The 20,366-nt window shown below is 39.3% G+C and overlaps 1 protein-coding gene across 4 annotated transcripts in view; it reads left to right on the top strand.

Annotated features, from left to right (window-relative positions):
- The first annotated feature begins 532 nt into the window (after positions 1 to 532).
- The window catches only part of LOC131237309 (probable diphthine methyl ester synthase), a 60,033-nt gene continuing 40,199 nt past the window's right edge, over positions 533 to 20,366 (top strand). For 3 of the 4 annotated variants that reach the window (XM_058235011.1, XM_058235009.1, XM_058235012.1), the window contains exons 1-2: positions 533 to 654; positions 1,652 to 1,818. In XM_058235011.1, coding sequence (XP_058090994.1) covers positions 1,669 to 1,818 — 150 coding nt within the window. In that variant the 5' untranslated portion in view covers positions 533 to 654; positions 1,652 to 1,668. The remainder of the gene's footprint in view (positions 655 to 1,651; positions 1,819 to 20,366) is intronic. The other variant, XM_058235010.1, reaches the window with a different exon arrangement.

Below are 20,366 nucleotides of genomic sequence, written 5' to 3'. Positions count from 1 at the left end.
GTATGTGTTGTATCCACACCGTCCATCCATTTGGATATATCATTTTAGGGCATGAGACAAAGAATGAGTCAAATCCAAATCAGGAGTAGACCCCAACACAGAAAACAGTGGGAAGAGTGACACTCACTATTAAAACCTTGGGAAGAGTGACACTCACTATTAAAACCTTCGTAAGGTCCACTGCAATGTTTATCTGAGATTGAAGGTGTTCATAAGTTAAGATAGACATTCAAGAAGGGAAAACACAAATTTCAGCTTGATCGAAAACTTTTGTGGCCCTTAGAAATTTTTAATGGTGGGCATCACTCTCTCCACTTTTTTCTATGGTGGGTCCATTCGAGCTTTGGATCTGACTTATTCCTAGGCTCATGCCTTAAATTGATATCTCCGAATAGATGGACGGTGTGGATACAACACATACATCATGATGGGTCCTACATCACTTGGTGACGTCACTTCAGCAGCGAGTCTTGGTACTCACCCTGTCTCTAATCCGCGTCCGTTCCGCCAAAATTAAAAAAATATGATGACGAGGAAAAAAAACAGAAAAAGTTCAAAGAAAAACAAATGAGGGTTTGGTAGGGCTTACCTTACCAGAGCGGGAAGGAGGCGCTGAGAGAGAAAGAGGGGGAAGGAGACGTTGGGTCAGAGCAGGTAGGTGCACTTTCAATGCAGCTGCGTTTCCACCTCCCTCTCCTAACTTCGAAATGGATAGCCGTTGCCTGTAACAAAGTAACCTGTGACTTGAAAAACACCTAATTCCTCTGTTACATTTCTTGCAATCTTACCTGATAGAAAGTTACAGGTTGAGACTTTGTTACCTGTAACATTTCTCCCCCAAACACAAACTGTAAGAAAGTCACCAGTAACTTTCTTACATTTTACAGCAGTTACAGGCATCCAAACGGCCCCTAAGGTTTTGTTATGGACCCACATAGAATTATATGGGAGTATTGAAGACGAAGGAGAATTTTTTTTTTTTTTATTTTTTTATTCTACCCAAACCATGGATTTCTATTTGCTTCTATCCTTTTATTTTCATTTCTTCCTTGATGGATTTTGGGGCCATGGCAACATTGGTTGCTGGTAGTGATGTTCAAGCCCATCCCAAAGCCGGGTCTGGTTTGTCAAATCAGGCGGGCTACCCAGCCCATTGCCACCCTGAGTTGAATGTGGCTCTGTTCTATACTCATCTGGAACATTTTCAACAAGTGATTTTTTTAGAAAGTTGTCATTCAAACAACATTTAAGAAAACAATAATAAAGCAACAAATAGTGTCATCCAAATAACATTTCTAAAAGAATTCTATGTTAGAAACTGATTTCTCATCCGAGAAAATGATTTTTGGACTGGCATCTAAATGGGCCTCAGTTCTCTTAATGATTGAATTACTCTTGTTCTCTGCTCTCTACCCATTTATCATAATGAGATAGCACTCCATCTTTGATTCAAGAAACCTCCTTAAAACTGCCCCTCTTTTCTTCCTAAAGCATATGATGTTATTTTTGATTGATTTTTCATTGAATATTTAGCTTCCATGTTTCAAGTGGGTTTTACACTAAAGAACAAAAACTTCATAGATTTATAATAATTTAATTTTTGTAGGATTGCTGACTTAATTTCCATCACTTTTGGTGAATTGTTGTGTAGTAGGGAAGCATAGTAAGATGTTGTATATAATTGGTCTTGGTTTGGGTGATGCTGAAGACATAACGTTAAGAGGCCTCAATGCCGTGAAGAAATGCCACAAAGTATACATTGAGTCCTACACTTCACTTCTCTCTTTTGGTCTCTCATCAGATGGTCTTTCTACCTTGGTAAGTTTCCAATCCTCATCTGCTTGTATTTGTTGAGGCTTGCGGTCTTTTGTTTTGTTTTGATCTAGTTCTGTATCTAGCTTTCATTATTTTAAAGGATCTTGTTCTTTGTTGGATTGATGATTTATCGAATTGTATTTATGATTGTCCTGTAACTTATCAATGCGTCAACTTCTTACACATTGCAAGTGTCTAAAACATCCTAACCAATCATTGAAAGGAAATTAGTGGTTTGGAAAAGGAAATTTGTCCCTAGAGGGCAGGACACTTATCAAATCCTCGGTGTTGATTCTCCGAGAGTACTTGTTATGGCTCTTCAACATGCCTCTTATTGTGAGGAAGAAGGTGGAGCAGATTCATAGAAATTTACTCTATGAAGGTATGGGGTGGGGTATGGGTGCCACCTTATGAACTGGCAAGAAGTTCAAAAGTCAAAAAGGGACGGAAGGAAGGATTGGGATTGGTATTTGAAGGAAAGAAATTCAGCTTTTCTTCATTAGTGGTAGTGGAGTCGTGGGGAGGAGGCAAATGGTTTATGGTCATAAATATGGTTTGTCCTAGAGGGTTTAGTTCCATCGGGTGACTCCTAAAGGTGTTTGGTCTGACATGTGGACGGGTATAAGTAAGTTTGGTGCAAAGTTGAGAGGGGAGAGTGATGTAGAACAACTAGAGAACAAATGCAATAAGAGAGACAAATTCCAAGTTGTAAGATTTGATTGAAATACCATGTAGAAGACTTCTTTAATAGCCTGTATAAAGGGTGATTATAAATTAATTTCATCACTATCCTTGTGTCTTCAATCACACTTGTTAGAGTTGGCCTTTTCCCTATTGCTTCGAGCATCAAATCTATTCAGTGAACTACACGTGGCCTAATACAAGTAGTACTTCTTTGTTAGCTCCTTTGCAACCTTTACAAATGTGCTGCAATTATCTGTCATGATCTGGTTGATATTCTGACCCCACATCTTGTATGATTCCTTCATCACTCCATATATACACATGCACACACGAGTGCTCGCATGCACCAAGGGACTTCATAAATATTGTCCTCCCTCTATGGTGTACCATAAAACTTATTGTCGACAATTTAGTGGGCCTTTTCCATCCATTTATCACACATCATCTGTATTTTTCCCACAATGGCTTCATTGAAGCTACATAATACTCCTTCATTTGCTCAGACAAGTGATTGCCCATAATCTTTTATTGTGTTGGAGCCTACACACTTATGCTGGTGCACTACACTTCATCAATCATATCCTTAAAATGTAGGTTGCCAGCTTTATTGGCTGTAACGTGATTGAATATAAAAAGCTTCAAAATAGACGAACCCATCCTCTCTCTCTCATGTTTTCCTTACTTCAAACGTGCTTTAGTTGATTCTGCTTTGTACTCTCATTCCTATAGAATGATGGATCCATGGGTGGATATGAAACCTAAGTGCTCTGGATGTGGTGTATGGCAGACACCCTTGATGCCCCAACACTCCATCTATAACTACTGCTACCACCAACCCCTACTGCTGCTACCTTCCCCAACTGCTACCACCAATCTCTTGTCTAGTCTGTCTCCTCAAATGTAGCTTGGAATCCTCAGCCCATCGCATCTGCTTTATATCCCATGCTGTCTGCACATGGGCATGTACGACCTGTCCATGCACCGATTTGTCCCGCCATATCCCACAGTCATCTAGGTAGTTAATGTCATCATACTCTTCATTCAGGTCTTCCTCGGTGTTGAGTGCTATATAGGACTTTGCAATTATTTTATGATCTCCTTGTCATGTGCAACTTTCTCTTTTCATTTGCAACACTAGAATGTAACACCTCCTTTAGCTGTTCTCTCACCTCCTTCAGAACATTAGGGAACTCATTATGTTCTTGCCGGGGGGATCCACTTCTGTTGATTTTGTTCCCCTCAATTGGCTTCCCATGTCAGGCTCCCTTCCTCCTAACATCTTAGATTACTTGGAGAATGAGAGAAGACAATAAGAACATTAAATAACAGTAGTATGCTTGTTTTCTAATTTTAAATTATTTTAATTAATATAATATTTTCAAATGACTCCATTTCAGGCTTCTCTCCTTACATTTGAGATTGCCTTAGATGATTGTGTATTAAATATTTTTCAAATGATAAGTATTATTTAGTAAACAAACATGTAATGGTCTCCCCATTACATAGTTGTTATATGGTAAGCAATAAGAATGTTTCGTTGTTCACAATTTTTTTAATAAGAAATTATTTCTTGAAAACAATAATATTCGGTTCATCATCATCACCATCATCTAAGCCTTTTCCTAATTAATCGGGGTTGGCTACATGAATCCTATTATGCCATTGCACTGTATCAGGGGCCATACTTTTGTTAGACCAAAGGTTGTTGGGTCTTTTCTTACTACACCCACATCCTTTTGGGCCTTTCCCTTGCCCTTTTAGAGTCTTCAACTTATGCCAACTCCCTCCTAACTGGCGTAGTTTTTGGTCCCTGTTGCACATGACCAAACCATTTAGGTCTACTTTCCCTCATCTTATTACTTATTGGTGGCGTGCTACTCCTAAGTTACCGTAAATGCATTCATTTCTAATTCTCTCTTTTCTTACCACTCGACCATCTCAATATCCTCATTTTGGCTACACCCATCCTATAAACATGCCGTTCCTTAATTACCTAACATTCGTATCCTATAAAATTTCCCTTTCAGTTTGAGTGGTACACGATAATCACATAAAACTCCATTTCTTCTAGCTTGCCTGAATTCTACGACAACATCCTTCTTAATCTCTCCATTCTCATACATTATCAACCCAAGATATCGAAAGTGGTTACTTTGGGCAATGCTTAGCTATTTATCTCTATTAATGTTTCCAAATGTATTTTTAATCATTTAAAAATAATCTTTTCCAAAAAATGAGTGTTCAATATTTGATCAATCAACACTTGTAAATTTATACATATTTTCATAATGTAGGAAATTCGAATTTCTCCAAAATTTGCCATTTTCCACCTTCAAAATTGAAATATCTTACTTAAAACCCAAACCAATATGGCCTCTAGGAGGGGGGTTGGGAGATCAGACACTCATCCTCATACAAAGCCTCCTACATATGGAAATCTATTTCCGCCATTGGTGTGGACTTTGGCGAGGTGTCTCTTTCTCTGTGGGGGGTGGATTTAGGCTCATATTTTGGAAAGATGATTGGTTGGACGACTCTCTGCTCTATGCTCTTTACTTGAACTTGGCCAATCTTGCCCCCAACAATAGCCTAAAGGTGGCAAATTGCTTTTCCTCTTACGGGTCTTCTGTCTCGTGGTCTCCCCCTTGCAGAAGAGCATTGTCGGGCGACGAATTGGATGACTAAGCTGATTTATTGGGTTGTTTACAAGATCTTTGACCTTTAGGCAATGCGAATTCCTTGGTGTGGAAGGATCATAGTTCCGGGCATTTCTTGGTGATGTTTGTCTATAAGCTTCTCACGAGGTATGTATCGGCTACTTAGAAAGAGTTTGCCTATCACTTTTGGTTCTATGGGGCGCTTCTGAAGGTTGTGGCTTTCACTTGGTTGGTGGACAGAAAAAGGGTTCTGACAATCGATAACCTGTAGAAGAGATCCATGATAATCCCAAATATGTGTAGCTCATGCCAAAATGATGCATAATCTATAGATCACTTGTTTATCTTTTACTGTTTCTCATCTACGGTTTGGGACTTTTTTCTAGGGAAGTTTGGGGAAGCATGGGTTATGCCGGGATTAGTAAGAGAGCTTCAGTGGGCTTGGCATGGGGGGTTATGGATGGAAGATAGATCGTCAAAGTTGGTTGTTGACGCTGCCGGCTATGTGGTGGGCGATTTGGGGAGAAAGGAGCAACCGTTGCTTTCAGAATTCATATCGGTCGATTGATGCGATTATTGAGTCAACTAGGTTTTCAATTATCGAGTGGAAAGCTCTCTTGAGTAATAGTTGATCTTGGGTCCTGTCCCTTGGGGGCGGTTTTGTATTCTTTTCGTGCTTCTAGTAGGTTTTTTAATAAAAAAAATTTCAACCTTAAAAAAAAAAAAAGAGAGCATGAAACTACTTTTTCTTTTGCTAATTTGTTGAAAGTACATTGAATTTAAACAAACCATTTTCACCTTTGGGGTTTTGTCCCCAATACATTCTCGAATCACAATTTCTCTGCCAAATTCGTGCTTTGATATGGAACAACTTAAGTGGAGTTATTAAAATTTAACACACATCCAGAAATGTTCCCCAAAAAAGGGCAAAAAAAGTGTTTTCATTTTTAGGATTTGTTTTTTAAACTCTTGGTTGAATGTCTCAATCAGTGTTTTAAATAGCAGTAGTGTATTGCGTAGCATTCAACCCTCTGTAGCGTGTAGTGTGAGCTACACGATACTTCTATTTTTTAATTTAAAAATAGGAAAAACATGATAAATAGTAAGAAAAAAAGAAAAAAAATATAAAAATGCCTAAAAGATGATTCATTTTTCAAGTAAAAGCATGTTAATAAAAGTTATTAATTATTACTTACCAAAAGCCAATCCGGATATATAAAGTTATAAACCAAATCAAATAATCATTATGTCAACAACATTATGAGCAAACCACTTTAATTAATAGTCTAATTGGAATTGCAAGTCACAACTCACGGACATGAAAAATAAATAAAAATCCCACATATTAAGAATATTTAAGTACAATACAAATGTCATCAATTCAAGAGGGATTTTCAAAAACCCTCTTTTGAAACCCTTTTTCTTTTTAGTTTAGTTTTAAAGGTTTTTTAATGTGTGAGTTGCATACCAACTTTAACAAAGGATCACCACCATTTTAAGTGAAAGTATACAAAGAAAAGGTTTGACTTTAACTTTACATTTTAAGTTTTTCATGATGTGAGTTTTACACCATTTTTTTATTTGAGAGATGAGTTTTACACCATATTTAACAAGCAAAACTAAAAATCAAAATAGAAAAAACAAAAAAACATTGTAGCGTACGCTACAAACGCTACATGCTACGTAGTTGTAGAGTTTGCTATGACCTCTGTAGCTACAAGGGATTTACGCTATTTATCTATGCTACATGGCACGACGGCTACGCTACGCTATGGGCACTATTTGAGACACTTGTCGCAATTTATTTTGTGTCGATTGATACTTGTGTGAAGTATCTCACTTTGATCACCACTTTTTATTTAGGATACATTGTTCTTGCTGATATATGAATAGTATTGATATTGCGATACACTGGCATGTATTGACAATATTATTGTTGATACACGGCATTTTTCATATTGCCCTTTAAATTTTGTGGTTGTTTCATTGACTTGCACTACCGAGTGTATCAACCAATACTTTTGTATATTGAACACTAGGTGGACGTGCATGGGCCAAATCGAAAGATTTACATGAGGTCTTTCGATGGTTTGAGTCGTCCTTTGGTTGTTTTGTCAGGGGTGATGAGGTTATGCCGCAGTTGGCATAGCTGATTGAATGGGGAAGGATTCGCTCAACATAGGCAACTACAAGCTAAGCTTAATACAAAAATCACAACTAAATTATAGAATAAATCCAGAAATTTATTAAATTCAAAAGTGCCCAAAGAATACTCATGTGAGGCCCTTAAATAGACTTCTTGGATGTATAAGGAAAGTTTCGTAATGTCATTGACAACTAAGGATTTATTACAAAAATAGAAGACTAATCAAAGAAAAATGCTAAATAGATAAGAAAGATCTAATGGGACTATTGTATGGCTGGCTAATTGGTTTTGTAGAGCTGGTTGATTGGATTATGCTCGATTAGGAGGCTTGGGCCTCCTTGCTGATGGGCCAATTGTGAGGCTTAGGCTCAGGCCTGACCCATGGGTCATAGGCCCAATTGATGTGATTTGGCTTGCATTAGTTCTCCCCAGCTTGGAAGGACTAGACTCCTATGAGTTAATGGCTTGACATTGCTCACAACGGTCAGGATTCAAATGTTGAAAGCAATTTTGTTAAATGGCATAGGCGATCCTTTGTGATCGCTTATACAATTGCATAAGCAATCATAACTTTTTTTTTTGAAAAAAATTAAAAGAAATAAAAAAATTGAAAAAAAAATGGAAAGTATGCGATAAATTTAAAAGGAAAAAACCGGAAGAAAAAATGGAAAGTATGTGATCGCATACCATCCATAAGGTATATGTGACCATATCATATGCCATATGGATGACATTATGCGATTATGTGATCGCTTTTGACAACATTGTCTAGAAGTCTGTAGTTGTAATCCGTGTAGCATTGGATAGAGGCCATCCTTGCCAACAGACGAGAAACTTCTGGTAACCACCTTAACGTGTGGAAGTGATCTGGTTGTCAAGAACATCGATGATTGTGTCTTAGGTGGCAAATTGGTCGGGATTGCGATCATCGATATCATCATCTATATCGTGCCCCATGATAGTTGGAAAGATCTTCTGCATTGAAAGTATGACCAATAGGTAAATTTGGTGGGATATCTAAAATATTAGCATTGACACTAATCTTCTTTATGAGTTTGATGGTCCTACACTATGAGGATGGTGCTTCTTCGAGGACCTGGGGTGTAATCGTTCAAGATGAATATGAACCATAACCATGCTGTCTTTTGCAAAATTGATAAAATGACGTCTTGCATTTGCATGCTACTTATAACTTTTAGTACTTGTGGCAATATCATGTTGAACATTGTCATGCACCTACTGCATATGGCATATGAAATCATCACCTTTTGTGCTTGATCTCGATTGTGTAGAAGAGCCAAATTGACTGGAAAACACGGATGTATACTGGTTATTGCTTCAAAAGGTGACATTCCCGTAAATATGTTGATTGAGTTATTATAGAAAAATTCAACCTTGAGTATTACAAGGTCCCACGTAATTATATGATCACGGACAAGACACCATAATAACTTGTCCAAGCTGCTTTGATTACTTACATTTGCCCATCGATCTGAGGGTGGTAGGCACTTGATGTTGATAACTAAAGCTTGCTTTTCATTGCTAGCCAACGAGTCTTCCAAAAATAGCTCATGAACTTGTTATCATGATTTGACACAATTGTCTTTGGAAGCTCATGAAGATGAACAACCTTTTTAAAAAAATTGAGCAATCTTAAGGGCATCTATTGTAGTCAAACTAGTGTTCGAAGTATCGATATTGCTACAAGTTTTGTTGGCCGGGGATACAGAAACAATATCATTATTGGTGATAACCAGAAATGCGGTGAAACATGGGGAATATGGTGGAATTTTTCAGTGAAATTTCAAGAGATGCTAAAATACACATTTTTTTTTTTTTTATAATTAGGAATAAACAAATTGCAAAAAGAATGCATGCATAATAAGTTTCCGTTTAATGGGAGCCTAAATGCATGTGTTGTCGAAAGAAATCAGTCCAACCATCCCATCTATCCATCCAACCAGCAATCTTACCATCCAACCTTCCATCCAAATATCCATCCATATTTCATAATATCGACAACACGATATTTTACCGATAAATTGTCGACAACTGGAAAGGAAATGAAAGATTGTTTGTGGTCTTGATATCACCCATGTTGCGATAATGATAATATCGTAATATTATTAATATCGTTGACAAATTGAACACTGCATACAAATATGAACCCATAAAAAAAATTGAAATGGAAATGTTTTTAATAAATAGGTTTTTGGTGATATTAATGCATTAGGGCAACACCTGGAATTTACACAGCAGAAAATATTGGCAATACATTGGCGATGTCGATACATTGTCAATACAAGTGACACTTGAAATTTACATGCTTGAAAATATTGTTGATATCGATAAATTGGCAATACTTAGTGATACATCGCCGATACCTAGAATTTTTAATACCACCAACGTGATTGGTATCACTATCAGTGTTATTGTATCGCCGAGTTGGAGATACGGATACTAACAGGGATACTTCAAACAATGTGTCGAACATGTTATGAAATGAACCATCTTTGAAATTCTATCAAACCACTACATAGACTGAGTCAACTTGCCAGGTAGTCTTTAGCAAACGTAGAACGAAGTTCATGCTGCGATTTTCCCATAGAGCATGTGGGAGTGGAATTGATAGTGGTTGATACACTCCACAGTTTTTCTTTTGACCCTTAGTGAGTTGACAAAACCTGCATAATTCGTAGATCTTCATGATATCCAATTTTAGATGAGGCCAAAAGTATCTCTCTAACGAGGGTTAGGGTCTTATCATGACCTAAGTTGTCACGCCCAAATTTTGGAACTTGGGCACTACTACTTCCCAAGCCTGAACTTGGGTCAGAGCAACGTCCTCACCACTCGCCAGACTTGGTGAACGGTTAACGAACTTCCTGAACGCCAAACTCAGTTCATGGTGGAGGAGTTTTTTTGTGTGGAATGGTTAATTTGATTAGGCGGTTACATATTTTATACATGGTATCAACACATATCCAAGAAACGAACCTGTTCGACATGTTACACATAAGAAGGTGCATCAGCTCAACAATAAGGGAGAAGAGATAACAAAGCCCCTATAGCTCCTACTCACACCCTAATACTAGACGCATCCTGAAAAAGTATAAATCATCTGTATGAGCAAACCACAGCTCGTGAGTCTATGGCATGCTGGGAGTAAAACACGGCTTGTTGAGGTGCTCCTGTGAAAACGTACAAAACAACCATCAACATGTTATCATAAACAAGCATATAACCACAAATAAACATGTTATCACATGTGAGCACGCTATCATAAGTGAGCATGTTATTACGGATATGGATGTTATCAAGGATAAACATGTTATCACAACTAAGCATAGTCTTAGGTGGATGTATTGTCACGACTAAGAATATCATTATAGACGAGTAGGTTACCATGAGTAGGCATGTTACCATAATGATCAAATAATCATGGTTCAATTTGTAGATGAGCATATTATCATTACTAAGCATGATATAAAACATGTGACTATGAGTCATGAGAGCAGCAAGCCATCATATAATAGTTAAGCTTTACATGTTTTATCATACGACACATTCTCATGAGTAAGCGTTGCATAGAGTAGCTAAGGTAGGATGCTAGATGAATAACAATGTCAATGAAGGCATTCCATCAACTACGCACAATATACCAAGTAAAGAATGGAGTTAGCACATGTGAGGTTAAAAAGGTAGTGTGCAATCCCACATAGGGAGCTTCTATCCAGATCAGTCCTATACTTGATTTGGATAACAAACCTCAATGTGGTAAACTCTTGATCTCAGGTTAGTCTCATACCTAACCGAAATCTTAGCCCTGCGAAGGGGCATACTATAGACTGCCTATCATAATCTCACCCAAATCTCAATCAATCTACACCGTACAACCCAACATTTATGTATGGAGTACACAACTAGAGCATGGTGATAATGTAATGCCATGTGAAGCCGAAAGGGCATGATGAAGTGCAAGTGATGCAAATGCAAAGGGATGCTGGGTGTATGCAAGCATGCAAGTCCTACTCAGTAAGTCCACATCTCAGTGCAGTTATCATCACTAGAAATCATCGGGGTTTAATACACTCTGACAATGGCCTGCCGCCCCATTGCGCACATGTCTCAGGGAGTGGAAGAGACCTCACTATCCACCTTGTCAGCGGTATGCCAATCCTTATCTGGCTCGCTGATAGCGGACCCATTTCACGAGTTGGTCAGACTCAACCTAGCTTATAGCCCCATTCACTGGGGCGGATAAGGTCACACCCCCTTCCAACCGACCTCGACACAGTGGGAGACACGACCTACTTGTATTTGGCACTTGGGCGCTCATGTTATCAACTTGGTCTCGATGTTGGATCGGGTTTAGGGACTTATACCCAGGGACATCATACGTGCCCAGTAAACGTCACCAGATTTCCGATATCCATACTCAAGCTGTCAAACATGATGATCCTGTGGTGGCGACAACCCTTATGTCGCTAGGGCGTGGATGCAAATGCATCATACAATGCGTGAATGCATGAGTCCATTATCCGAGTCATGCAAGCCATACATACATGCAAGATGGTCCCATCTCTTATGGGTTTCCTGAAAGTGTCCCAAGTTGTAGGGTCATCAATGTGGCCTTGCCACGTATAGGCAAGTCAAAAATCATGAATTGGCAATTATGCAAGCATGATGCGAATGAGATATGATAACGTACAATCATAAGCACTATGCATGAGATGTGTAATACCGCATTAAGCATAAAGTATGGTTAAATCAAAATAAAACAATGCTAAGTTAAATGTAAGAGCAATGCTACCTCTAATATAAAATAAGTGTTGCATCAATATAAAGAAAGTGTCGCGTCAATATAAATAAAATACTATTAGCAAACATCAGTGTAACCTTCACACCAATCACTAATGTAATGCCACAAAAATCATCGAGTGTCATACCAACATTTTACACCGAATTATCTAAGTCATGCAAGCATGTGCATGGAGTACATGGCATACAAGGATTCACATGCATCATTAATATCATGACCATCATCCAACACTAGCATTATACATGCCCTAGGCATTAGGCGTCTATCATGCATGAGGTTATCCTTAAGTTCACCAACATCATTTATTTATCATCATTTAAGCATCACGTAAAACGAGGTTATCGCATGCACGTGATCATCGTGACCATCCACATGTCCATTATTGTCACTTGGATATCAATATCATCTCCTATGTAATCAATATCAAGTAAAGCATAGTGATTATACATATATCATCGTCATGGGCATCAACACATGCATGATGATCAACTAGGATATCAACCTCATCATCATGTAACGATCATCAAGTACAGCATGGTGATCAACTAGCATATTTTGTCATCATATATATGTACATACTATCATCATCATTAGCATGAAGATCACTTCCACTTCATGATTAACATAGACAATGTTACAACTACCATAAACAACAACTCATTCATCAACAATGCATATGCCATCAATTCCCTATCCATTAAGTCATTGCCATAATCGATATTAATCCTACCATGATCACCATCAATTAGATCATATCTATCATTTCAACCAACAATAGGTGGGCCCCACCTAAGTGTGATACCCTCATCGACCTTGGACTACGTGCAAGGCATGTGGTGCCATAGGTCAAGCGTGAGTCTCACTTGGCGAACCACTAAGCCAACTCCAAGGGATAAACTTCCAACCACAAGGCCTTCTATGGTGTGGATCCAACTTACAACTAAGTGGACCTTACGCATCTCACCATCAAGTAGAAACAATGTACAATCTCAAACATAATGGCAACATACTAATATCTTTCACGTCATACATCATATTGGGCCCACAAGCCACATGCACAAGCAACTCAAGAAAAAGCCCAATTATCCAGTTTATACATAGTAATGCCCGGGTTCTGAATTTGGGGCGTGACAGACTTGGTAGGCCAAACACGAGTTTGGACAATTTTCATGGTTTTGATCAAATGGTCATATCTTCGCGCTTGGGTGTCTGATTGACGTGCGGTTTTCGCTGTTGCGACCGCAGTGATGACATGGTTTTCATGACGTAGGTCTCTAGGTCATCTGGGACAAATCACTTGGGTGGGGTTGTTGGGGTGCGCTGGACGGTCTATCAATGGTGTGGGTTGGAACACGTGTGTACACGAACGGTGTGACAAAGGACCGGGATCCTACATAAGTGACCATTACACCCACTGGTGTGTAATTCTCTCACAACATGTTTGTGAATGGACGTGCTTGGTAGGCAAAGCTGTCCCTTGGAACAAGTAGCCATCATGAATGTTGATGTGGATGTCTTGCATGCTCTCCATTAAGAATGTCTGTATAAATATGTCCATTATCCTTGTCTTTCGCGTCCTCGTGTCCTATCTCTTCAAATCCCAAAATAATAATAAATGTTGATGACAATAAATTAGCATGATGGCTTAAGGTGTCAGTAACTTGATTGTCCTTGCCAGTCTAATGACAGATGACAAAGGAGAACTTCTATAGATAGGGGCTCCACTTAACATGATGAGCACTCATCTTTTGTTGAGAGTTTAGATATTTGAGTGCTTCATTATTAGAGTATAAGACACTCTCTGGTCTCTACCACTAAAAAATGCTAGTGTTGTTGAGTCTGAACAAAGGCATAGCACTCTCAAGTCATAAGTGGAGTATAATTGCTTTGCATTGGAGAGCTTCTCATTGAAGAATGCTATTGAATGGCCTCTTAATTGATGACCCCAACAATGCTGATGTTGAAAGTGTTGCAGCTTAGCTCAAACACTTTCTCAAAGTTCGGAAAGCGCAAAATTGGAACTTTTGTCATCTTAGTTTGATTTTATCTAATGCTCTAGTTGTTGCACTTGGCCATCAAAACTCTTGTTTCCTACAATCGGTGATCAGAGCTATGATGTTGCTGAAGCTCAGTATAAGCATCTGTAAAATGTGGCAAGGCCATGGAAACTACAAATTTCATAGATAGTGGTAGGCATCAGCCAATCAACAATGGCTTTCACCTTGGTAGGGTTTGTTTCTACATCTCGTGATGAGACAATGACCCTAAGAAGTTCACAAATGTACTCATGAGGGTGCACTTTTTAAGGTTGACGTAGAAGTGCTTATGACAAAGGACTTTGAAGACAAGGCTCAAGTGATTGAGGTGTTCTTTCCTCAACATACTATAGACAATAATGTCGTGAAAGTAGATAACGACAAACTTGCCAAATCCATGACGTCTTGAATATCCCATAGCGGAAGCAATTCCTTTGGCAAATTATTAGGGATTACATCTTAGAAGTCATGGAGCATGGTCTTGACTTTACTAGGAATATACTCATCCTAATTAGTAACAGGCTCTTGCACCTGTTTTGTCACTAGAGCGACCATTGCACATTTATCCTGCTCTCTTCCTCAAACTTCTGCATGTTGAGAACACTAGAGTGGCTAATGGTGACGATGATGGCATAGATGAATGAGGTGATGTAGTTTGCAATGTCTGAAGGTGGATCTGATGACCTCACCATAGGAAAGTATGTGCGTTAGCCTTATCATTGCTTTGTACCTTTTGCTTAAAGAGCCAAGGTCGACCGTGAAGGATGTGGGTGACATTTATTGCAATTATGTCACACCAAATGTCGTCCCCATAAACATTGGTTTTGACACAAACACCTTTGAGTCATGGGGATGGTAGTGTCATCAAACTACTCAACCTTGTGTGGTCTTGGATGCTTTTCAGTTGGCAAATTGAGCTTAGTAATTGCCTCTTGTGAGACGATGTTCATTGTACTATTGCCATCGATGATTATGTTACAATACCTTGGCACTTTACCTGCGTATGGAAAATAATGGTCTATTACCAGTCTTCCGCTTCTTCATTGGCGGTAAGGAGATGGCATATGATAAGAGTGGGACTTTCAACTTCGGCTTCAATCAGAGTATCAATAGGGGGGGTCTTTTGGCTATAATGCAGGTTTTACATAGGGCCGTTCCATCTCGATGTGCTTGTCGTAATACTTAGGGCTGTCTTAGTAGTAGGGACCCACATTACTGCGATAATGAAGGTTCCTAGTTTGTGAACACGCATTAGAAAAATATGCACATTAGAAAAATGTCCTCTTTGTTCATAATGGTAACAATCAACATCCTACCAATCTTGCCTAATGAGAGGATTAGGATTAGGACTTCTTCTTCTGTTGTCATGCCCCTATAGCACTGGTTGCCTCTGGTATGAATTTTGTGGTGGAGGGCACTACATGAGTTTTGATTGCCTTACAGGTGAAGTTTGTATTTGTGGGCATGGTTGTAAATTGTAGGGAGGTGGCCACTAGCTTTGTAGTGGAGTCTGATTAAGATGTGGATCCAAATCTTTTCTCACAGAAGGCTCCTCGGCTAGAGAACCAAAGTGTTGGAGTGTGTTGTTGCAAGCAGTTGTTGCTCAACTCGTCAAGCCTTCTGATGAACAACGTTGATCGACTTGAAATCATACATGATCATTTTGTGTTGGATTTTATCCTTGCCAGATAGTGCCATAGCGGTTAGCCGTTATGCGGTCGATCTCTGCAAGCTTACAATGTACAATAAACTTGTTGAACTTCTAAGTGTAGTCATCCACCGACAAAGTTCCCTCTTTGAATGCAGGAAGCTCCTGAAGAAGAGTATGCATGTAATCTGAAGGCAAATTCTTACTTTGCAACTTCTCTCATGTCAGCCCACCTAGTGATAACAAGGCACCCTATGATGAGATTGTTGTCATTAATGCTTTGATACTAGATTCTTGCTGAGCCCTACAGCTTGACTTTGACAAGAGACTCACTGAACATCGTCCATGTCGTACCATGCAAAATAATCTTCAAGCATTGTAATTCGGTTAACAAAGTCTTTTTTTCAAGGCGACTCATGAAGTTTGGAGCTTCAACTTGTATTTTCTTGGTGATATCGTCTTTGGGTGTTTCAATTAAGTTGTTGTAGGCCTGTAAAGAGCCGTTGCATGAAGTAATAAACAGAATCCCAAGGACCAATACCGTTTTGATTCACCAAAGGTTCTGGCTGAAAACCTAGTTGCGGATTTGGGTTACCATTGGGATCTCTGGCGGGGTCAAGTTGCTCTGCATGTAGTTGGTCAGCAGTGGTTCCAAGCTGGTTACCCTTGTGAATAGCTCAGTGATGCAATTGTTGTTGATCGTTAAACCTCCCTCAATAGATGTGACCATGGGGAGTAATGGACAGAATATCCAGGCTGATTATCGGCTGTTAATTAGCTAGAGTAAGGGACAAAATATAGGGTGGTTTCTGGGCTAGAACAATGGGTTGGCAATGGGCTGGGATTCTAGGCTATGGGTTGAAGGGGCTGGATTGGACGGTTATTGGCCTAGATTCTTGGCTTTTAATGGGCTGTAATAGGGGATGTATTTGGACTTGTTAATGGGATGGATTTCTGGGCTTTCAGTGGGCTGGAATTGAGGTTAGATTTGGACTGTTAATGGGCTGGATTTCTGGGCTTTTAATGGGCTGGTTTTGGACGGTTAATGGACTGGATTACTGGGCCTTTAATGGGCTGGAATAAGGGCTGGATTTGTACTGTTAATAGGTTGGATTTCTGGGCTTTTTATGGGCTGGAATAGAAGTTGGGTTTGGATTGTCAATAGGAAGAGGTTTAGGACTGGTTTAGGAGGGTAGGCGTCTCCCGAAATTTTACCTATCTCCCCTTGCCAATTGGACTTCTGGGCTTTGTAAAAGAAAAGAAAAATTGATGGGGTAGAAGGAATAGATGCAATGAAAAAAGTAAAGGAAAAGATGCATAGTTATGATTCAAGAATCTGGAAGTAGAATAATGTGATCTGAATGCAAATTTGGGGAGAAGTAATAGAAGCTAGGAATTGGATCGAGAATAAGGGATGATCAACTCAACAGATATTGATTTGGAACTCCAAGCTAGTCATTGGAACTTTTTTTGATATCAATTTGGCAAAACTTGACACAGTTAATCAAATGGAAAGGATCCACCTAACGTAGTCACCTCCAAGCTAAGCTTAACACAAAAATCACAACTAAAGCAGATAATGAATTCAGAATTTTATTGAATACATTGTGGCTTAAGAATACTCATGTGAGGCCCTTAAATGGACTTCTTGGATGTACAAGGAAATTTTCTTAGTGTCATTGACAACTAAGCATTTATTACAAAAATAGAAGACTAATCAAATAAAGATGCTAGATAGATAAGAAAGATCTACTGGGATTCTATTGCATGGCTGATTGATTTGTTTTGCATAATTGGTTGATTGAATTATGCTGCCTAATTAGGAGGCTTGGTCCTCCTTGCCGATGGGCCAATTGTGGAGCTTGGGCCTGGGCCTAGGCCTAGACCTAATGGATTTGGGCTTGGTTGATGGGTCTTGGGCCCAATGATGTGATCGGCTTGCATCAGGTTAACTCCCCATGGGCCAGAGTTTGTGCTAACTCTGTTCTGCCTTGGGTGGAAGCTTTTGCTTAGATGATTATTGCAAACAAAATTCCTATCCTAAAAAATTTGTAGAAAGACAAATTTCATTCCTTAACATCTACTATTTGTGTTGGAGGATGCTGAATTGGTGGACCATATTTTCCACCATTTTATGATAAGGGAGAAGTGACACCATTTCTTCAATCTTGTTGGCATATCTTGGGTGATTCCTAGTTTGGGGGTGGATCTCACTGAAGTTTGGGGAAGGGGGGCTTCCTCTAATAAGGGGGTATCCTTTGGAGAATTCTTATATTCACAATAATGTGGGGGTGTGGAAGGAAAGAAACAGGGGGATATTTGATAGCAAATTCAGTTTTTGCATTTTGTGAAGAAGAGTCGCATCTATGGTCGATTGGGCAAATGATGAGACCACAATTGCGCAACACATGGAGAGTGTAGTTCCTTTGGGGTTGGGGATCCACATCGAGTCGTGGGGAGGAAATGTTTTACCATGGGGAAGGGCCGATCCTCTTTCGTGTATAATCTTTGTTTACCGTGGATTGTATTTTTGTTTTTCTTGTGAGTTGGAATTCCAAGAGGGTCACTCATTTTTGTCTTAGCCTCGAAGCAATCCCATTTTTCTTTCTTGTTTCATTTTCGTTCACTTCAAAGTTGTGGTTACTGTTAGAGTAGATTAGGATAATCTTCTTATAATAGGAATCTTCTATATTTGTTAAGAGGTATATTTGATGAGGTCTCTCTAAATCTCTACAGATCTCCCATCTCTTGCATATGTTCATGTTATTCTCAATGAAATAAATATCTTAATGTAGTCTCTCGAGTGTTCGAAGTATCGGCATCGCTACAAGTTTCGCTAGTCGATGATACTGAAACAATATCGATATCACTGATAATATTGTTGATAACCAAGAATGCGGGGAAACATTGGGGAACATGGGGAAAACAGTGGAATTTTTAAGCAAAACTTAATGAGATGCTAAAATACACATTTGCTTATTTAGGAATAAAAAATTGCAAAACAAATGCATACATAATAAGTTTCCATTTAATGGGGGTGTAAAAGAATGTGCTGTTGTAAGAAATCAATCCAAGCATCCCATCCCATCCATCCATCCAACAATCCAACATTCCATCCAAACATGCATCAATATTTCATAATATCGACAACATGATATTTCGTTGAGAAATTATCGATAACTGCAAAGGAAACGAAAGATTGTGTTCTTGATATCGCCCATGTTGCGATAATGATAATATCATGATATTATTGATATTATCGTCGACAAATTAAACACCGCATACAACCATGCCCCCATAAAAAAAAATTGAAATGGATTTTTTTTATTAATTAACATGCTTTTAGTGATATCGACACATTGGCGAAATATCGTCAATACAATGGCAATACAAGTGACACCTAGAATTTACATAGTAAAAAAATATTGGCGGCCATACATTAACATTACAAGCGACACCTAGAATTTACACAATTGAAAATATTGGCAATAATTAGTGATACATCGTCGATACCTGGAATTTCTGATACTAATAGTGTTATCAGTATTGCTACTAGTGTTATCGGTATTGTCGAGCTAGAGATATGGATAATGTCGGGGACAATTCGAACAATGGTCTCTTATGGGGCAACATGGTATTAGATATATTGTTAAAACCCTAGATCCCATCTCTCTCTCTCTCTCTCTCTCTCTCTCTCTCTCTGCCCCTTCTTGTCACTAGTAGTCGTACTACTGCCAGCCCAGATACCCATTGTCACCATCCTTGACATCCTCTATTAGCAGTTTGCATTGCCCGTCTCACCGCCGTCCACTGCCACACCCTTCTTCATCTTAGGTTTGGCATTCGAACCCATTGCTAGTTGCTCGCACCCATCACTGGTGGAATCCCTCACCATTGCATCAGGCCACCCATAGCAAGCATCAAGATAATTGCATCACAACAACTGCCTCCAACTAGTGTCTAACATAGTCACCACTACCCCTTTTTTTATTTTTTTATTTTTAAATGAACAATTCATTGATAAAGAAGATCTTGTACAAAAGGAGGGGAGTCAGACAAAATAACCCTGAGACCCCGAGAGAGACGCTGCACATTCGGGAGGGCCTGACAAAGTGGCCCTCCTATCATATCGAGAAGAAAGGAAAAAGGACGTAAGACGTGCGCACCACACCAATCCTTGTCCTATCAAGGACAAGCTCCCCACGGGAAAGGGACGGGAAATCAGACGACACATGGAATATCTTGTTCTGCTGATTGATGCTACCCCAACGGGCAAGACTGTCGGCCACCCTGTTGGCCTCACGAGGGATGTACCTTATGGATATGTCACCCGTAGAACTACTATGGTCAAATTGGTGTTTCCAGTAAATTACATACCAAGGGGGGGGGGGGGGGGGTGCTAGCTTTGGAAAAGATATTCACCATAGATAGGGAGTCGCTCTCAACCTCAATAGTGGAGAACCCTGTTCAATGCAGATGGAGAGACCGTGGACAACAACTTTCATTTTCGCCTGGAAACTGGATCCGACGCCGTACCCTATAGAGAAGGCAAACTGAA

Source organism: Magnolia sinica, chromosome 2 (assembly GCF_029962835.1).
Source record: "Magnolia sinica isolate HGM2019 chromosome 2, MsV1, whole genome shotgun sequence".
In the NCBI taxonomy this organism is placed as follows: Eukaryota; Viridiplantae; Streptophyta; class Magnoliopsida; order Magnoliales; family Magnoliaceae; genus Magnolia; species Magnolia sinica.
Note: the sequence above shows the minus strand (reverse complement) of the source record. Positions and strands in the feature narration are given on the sequence as shown.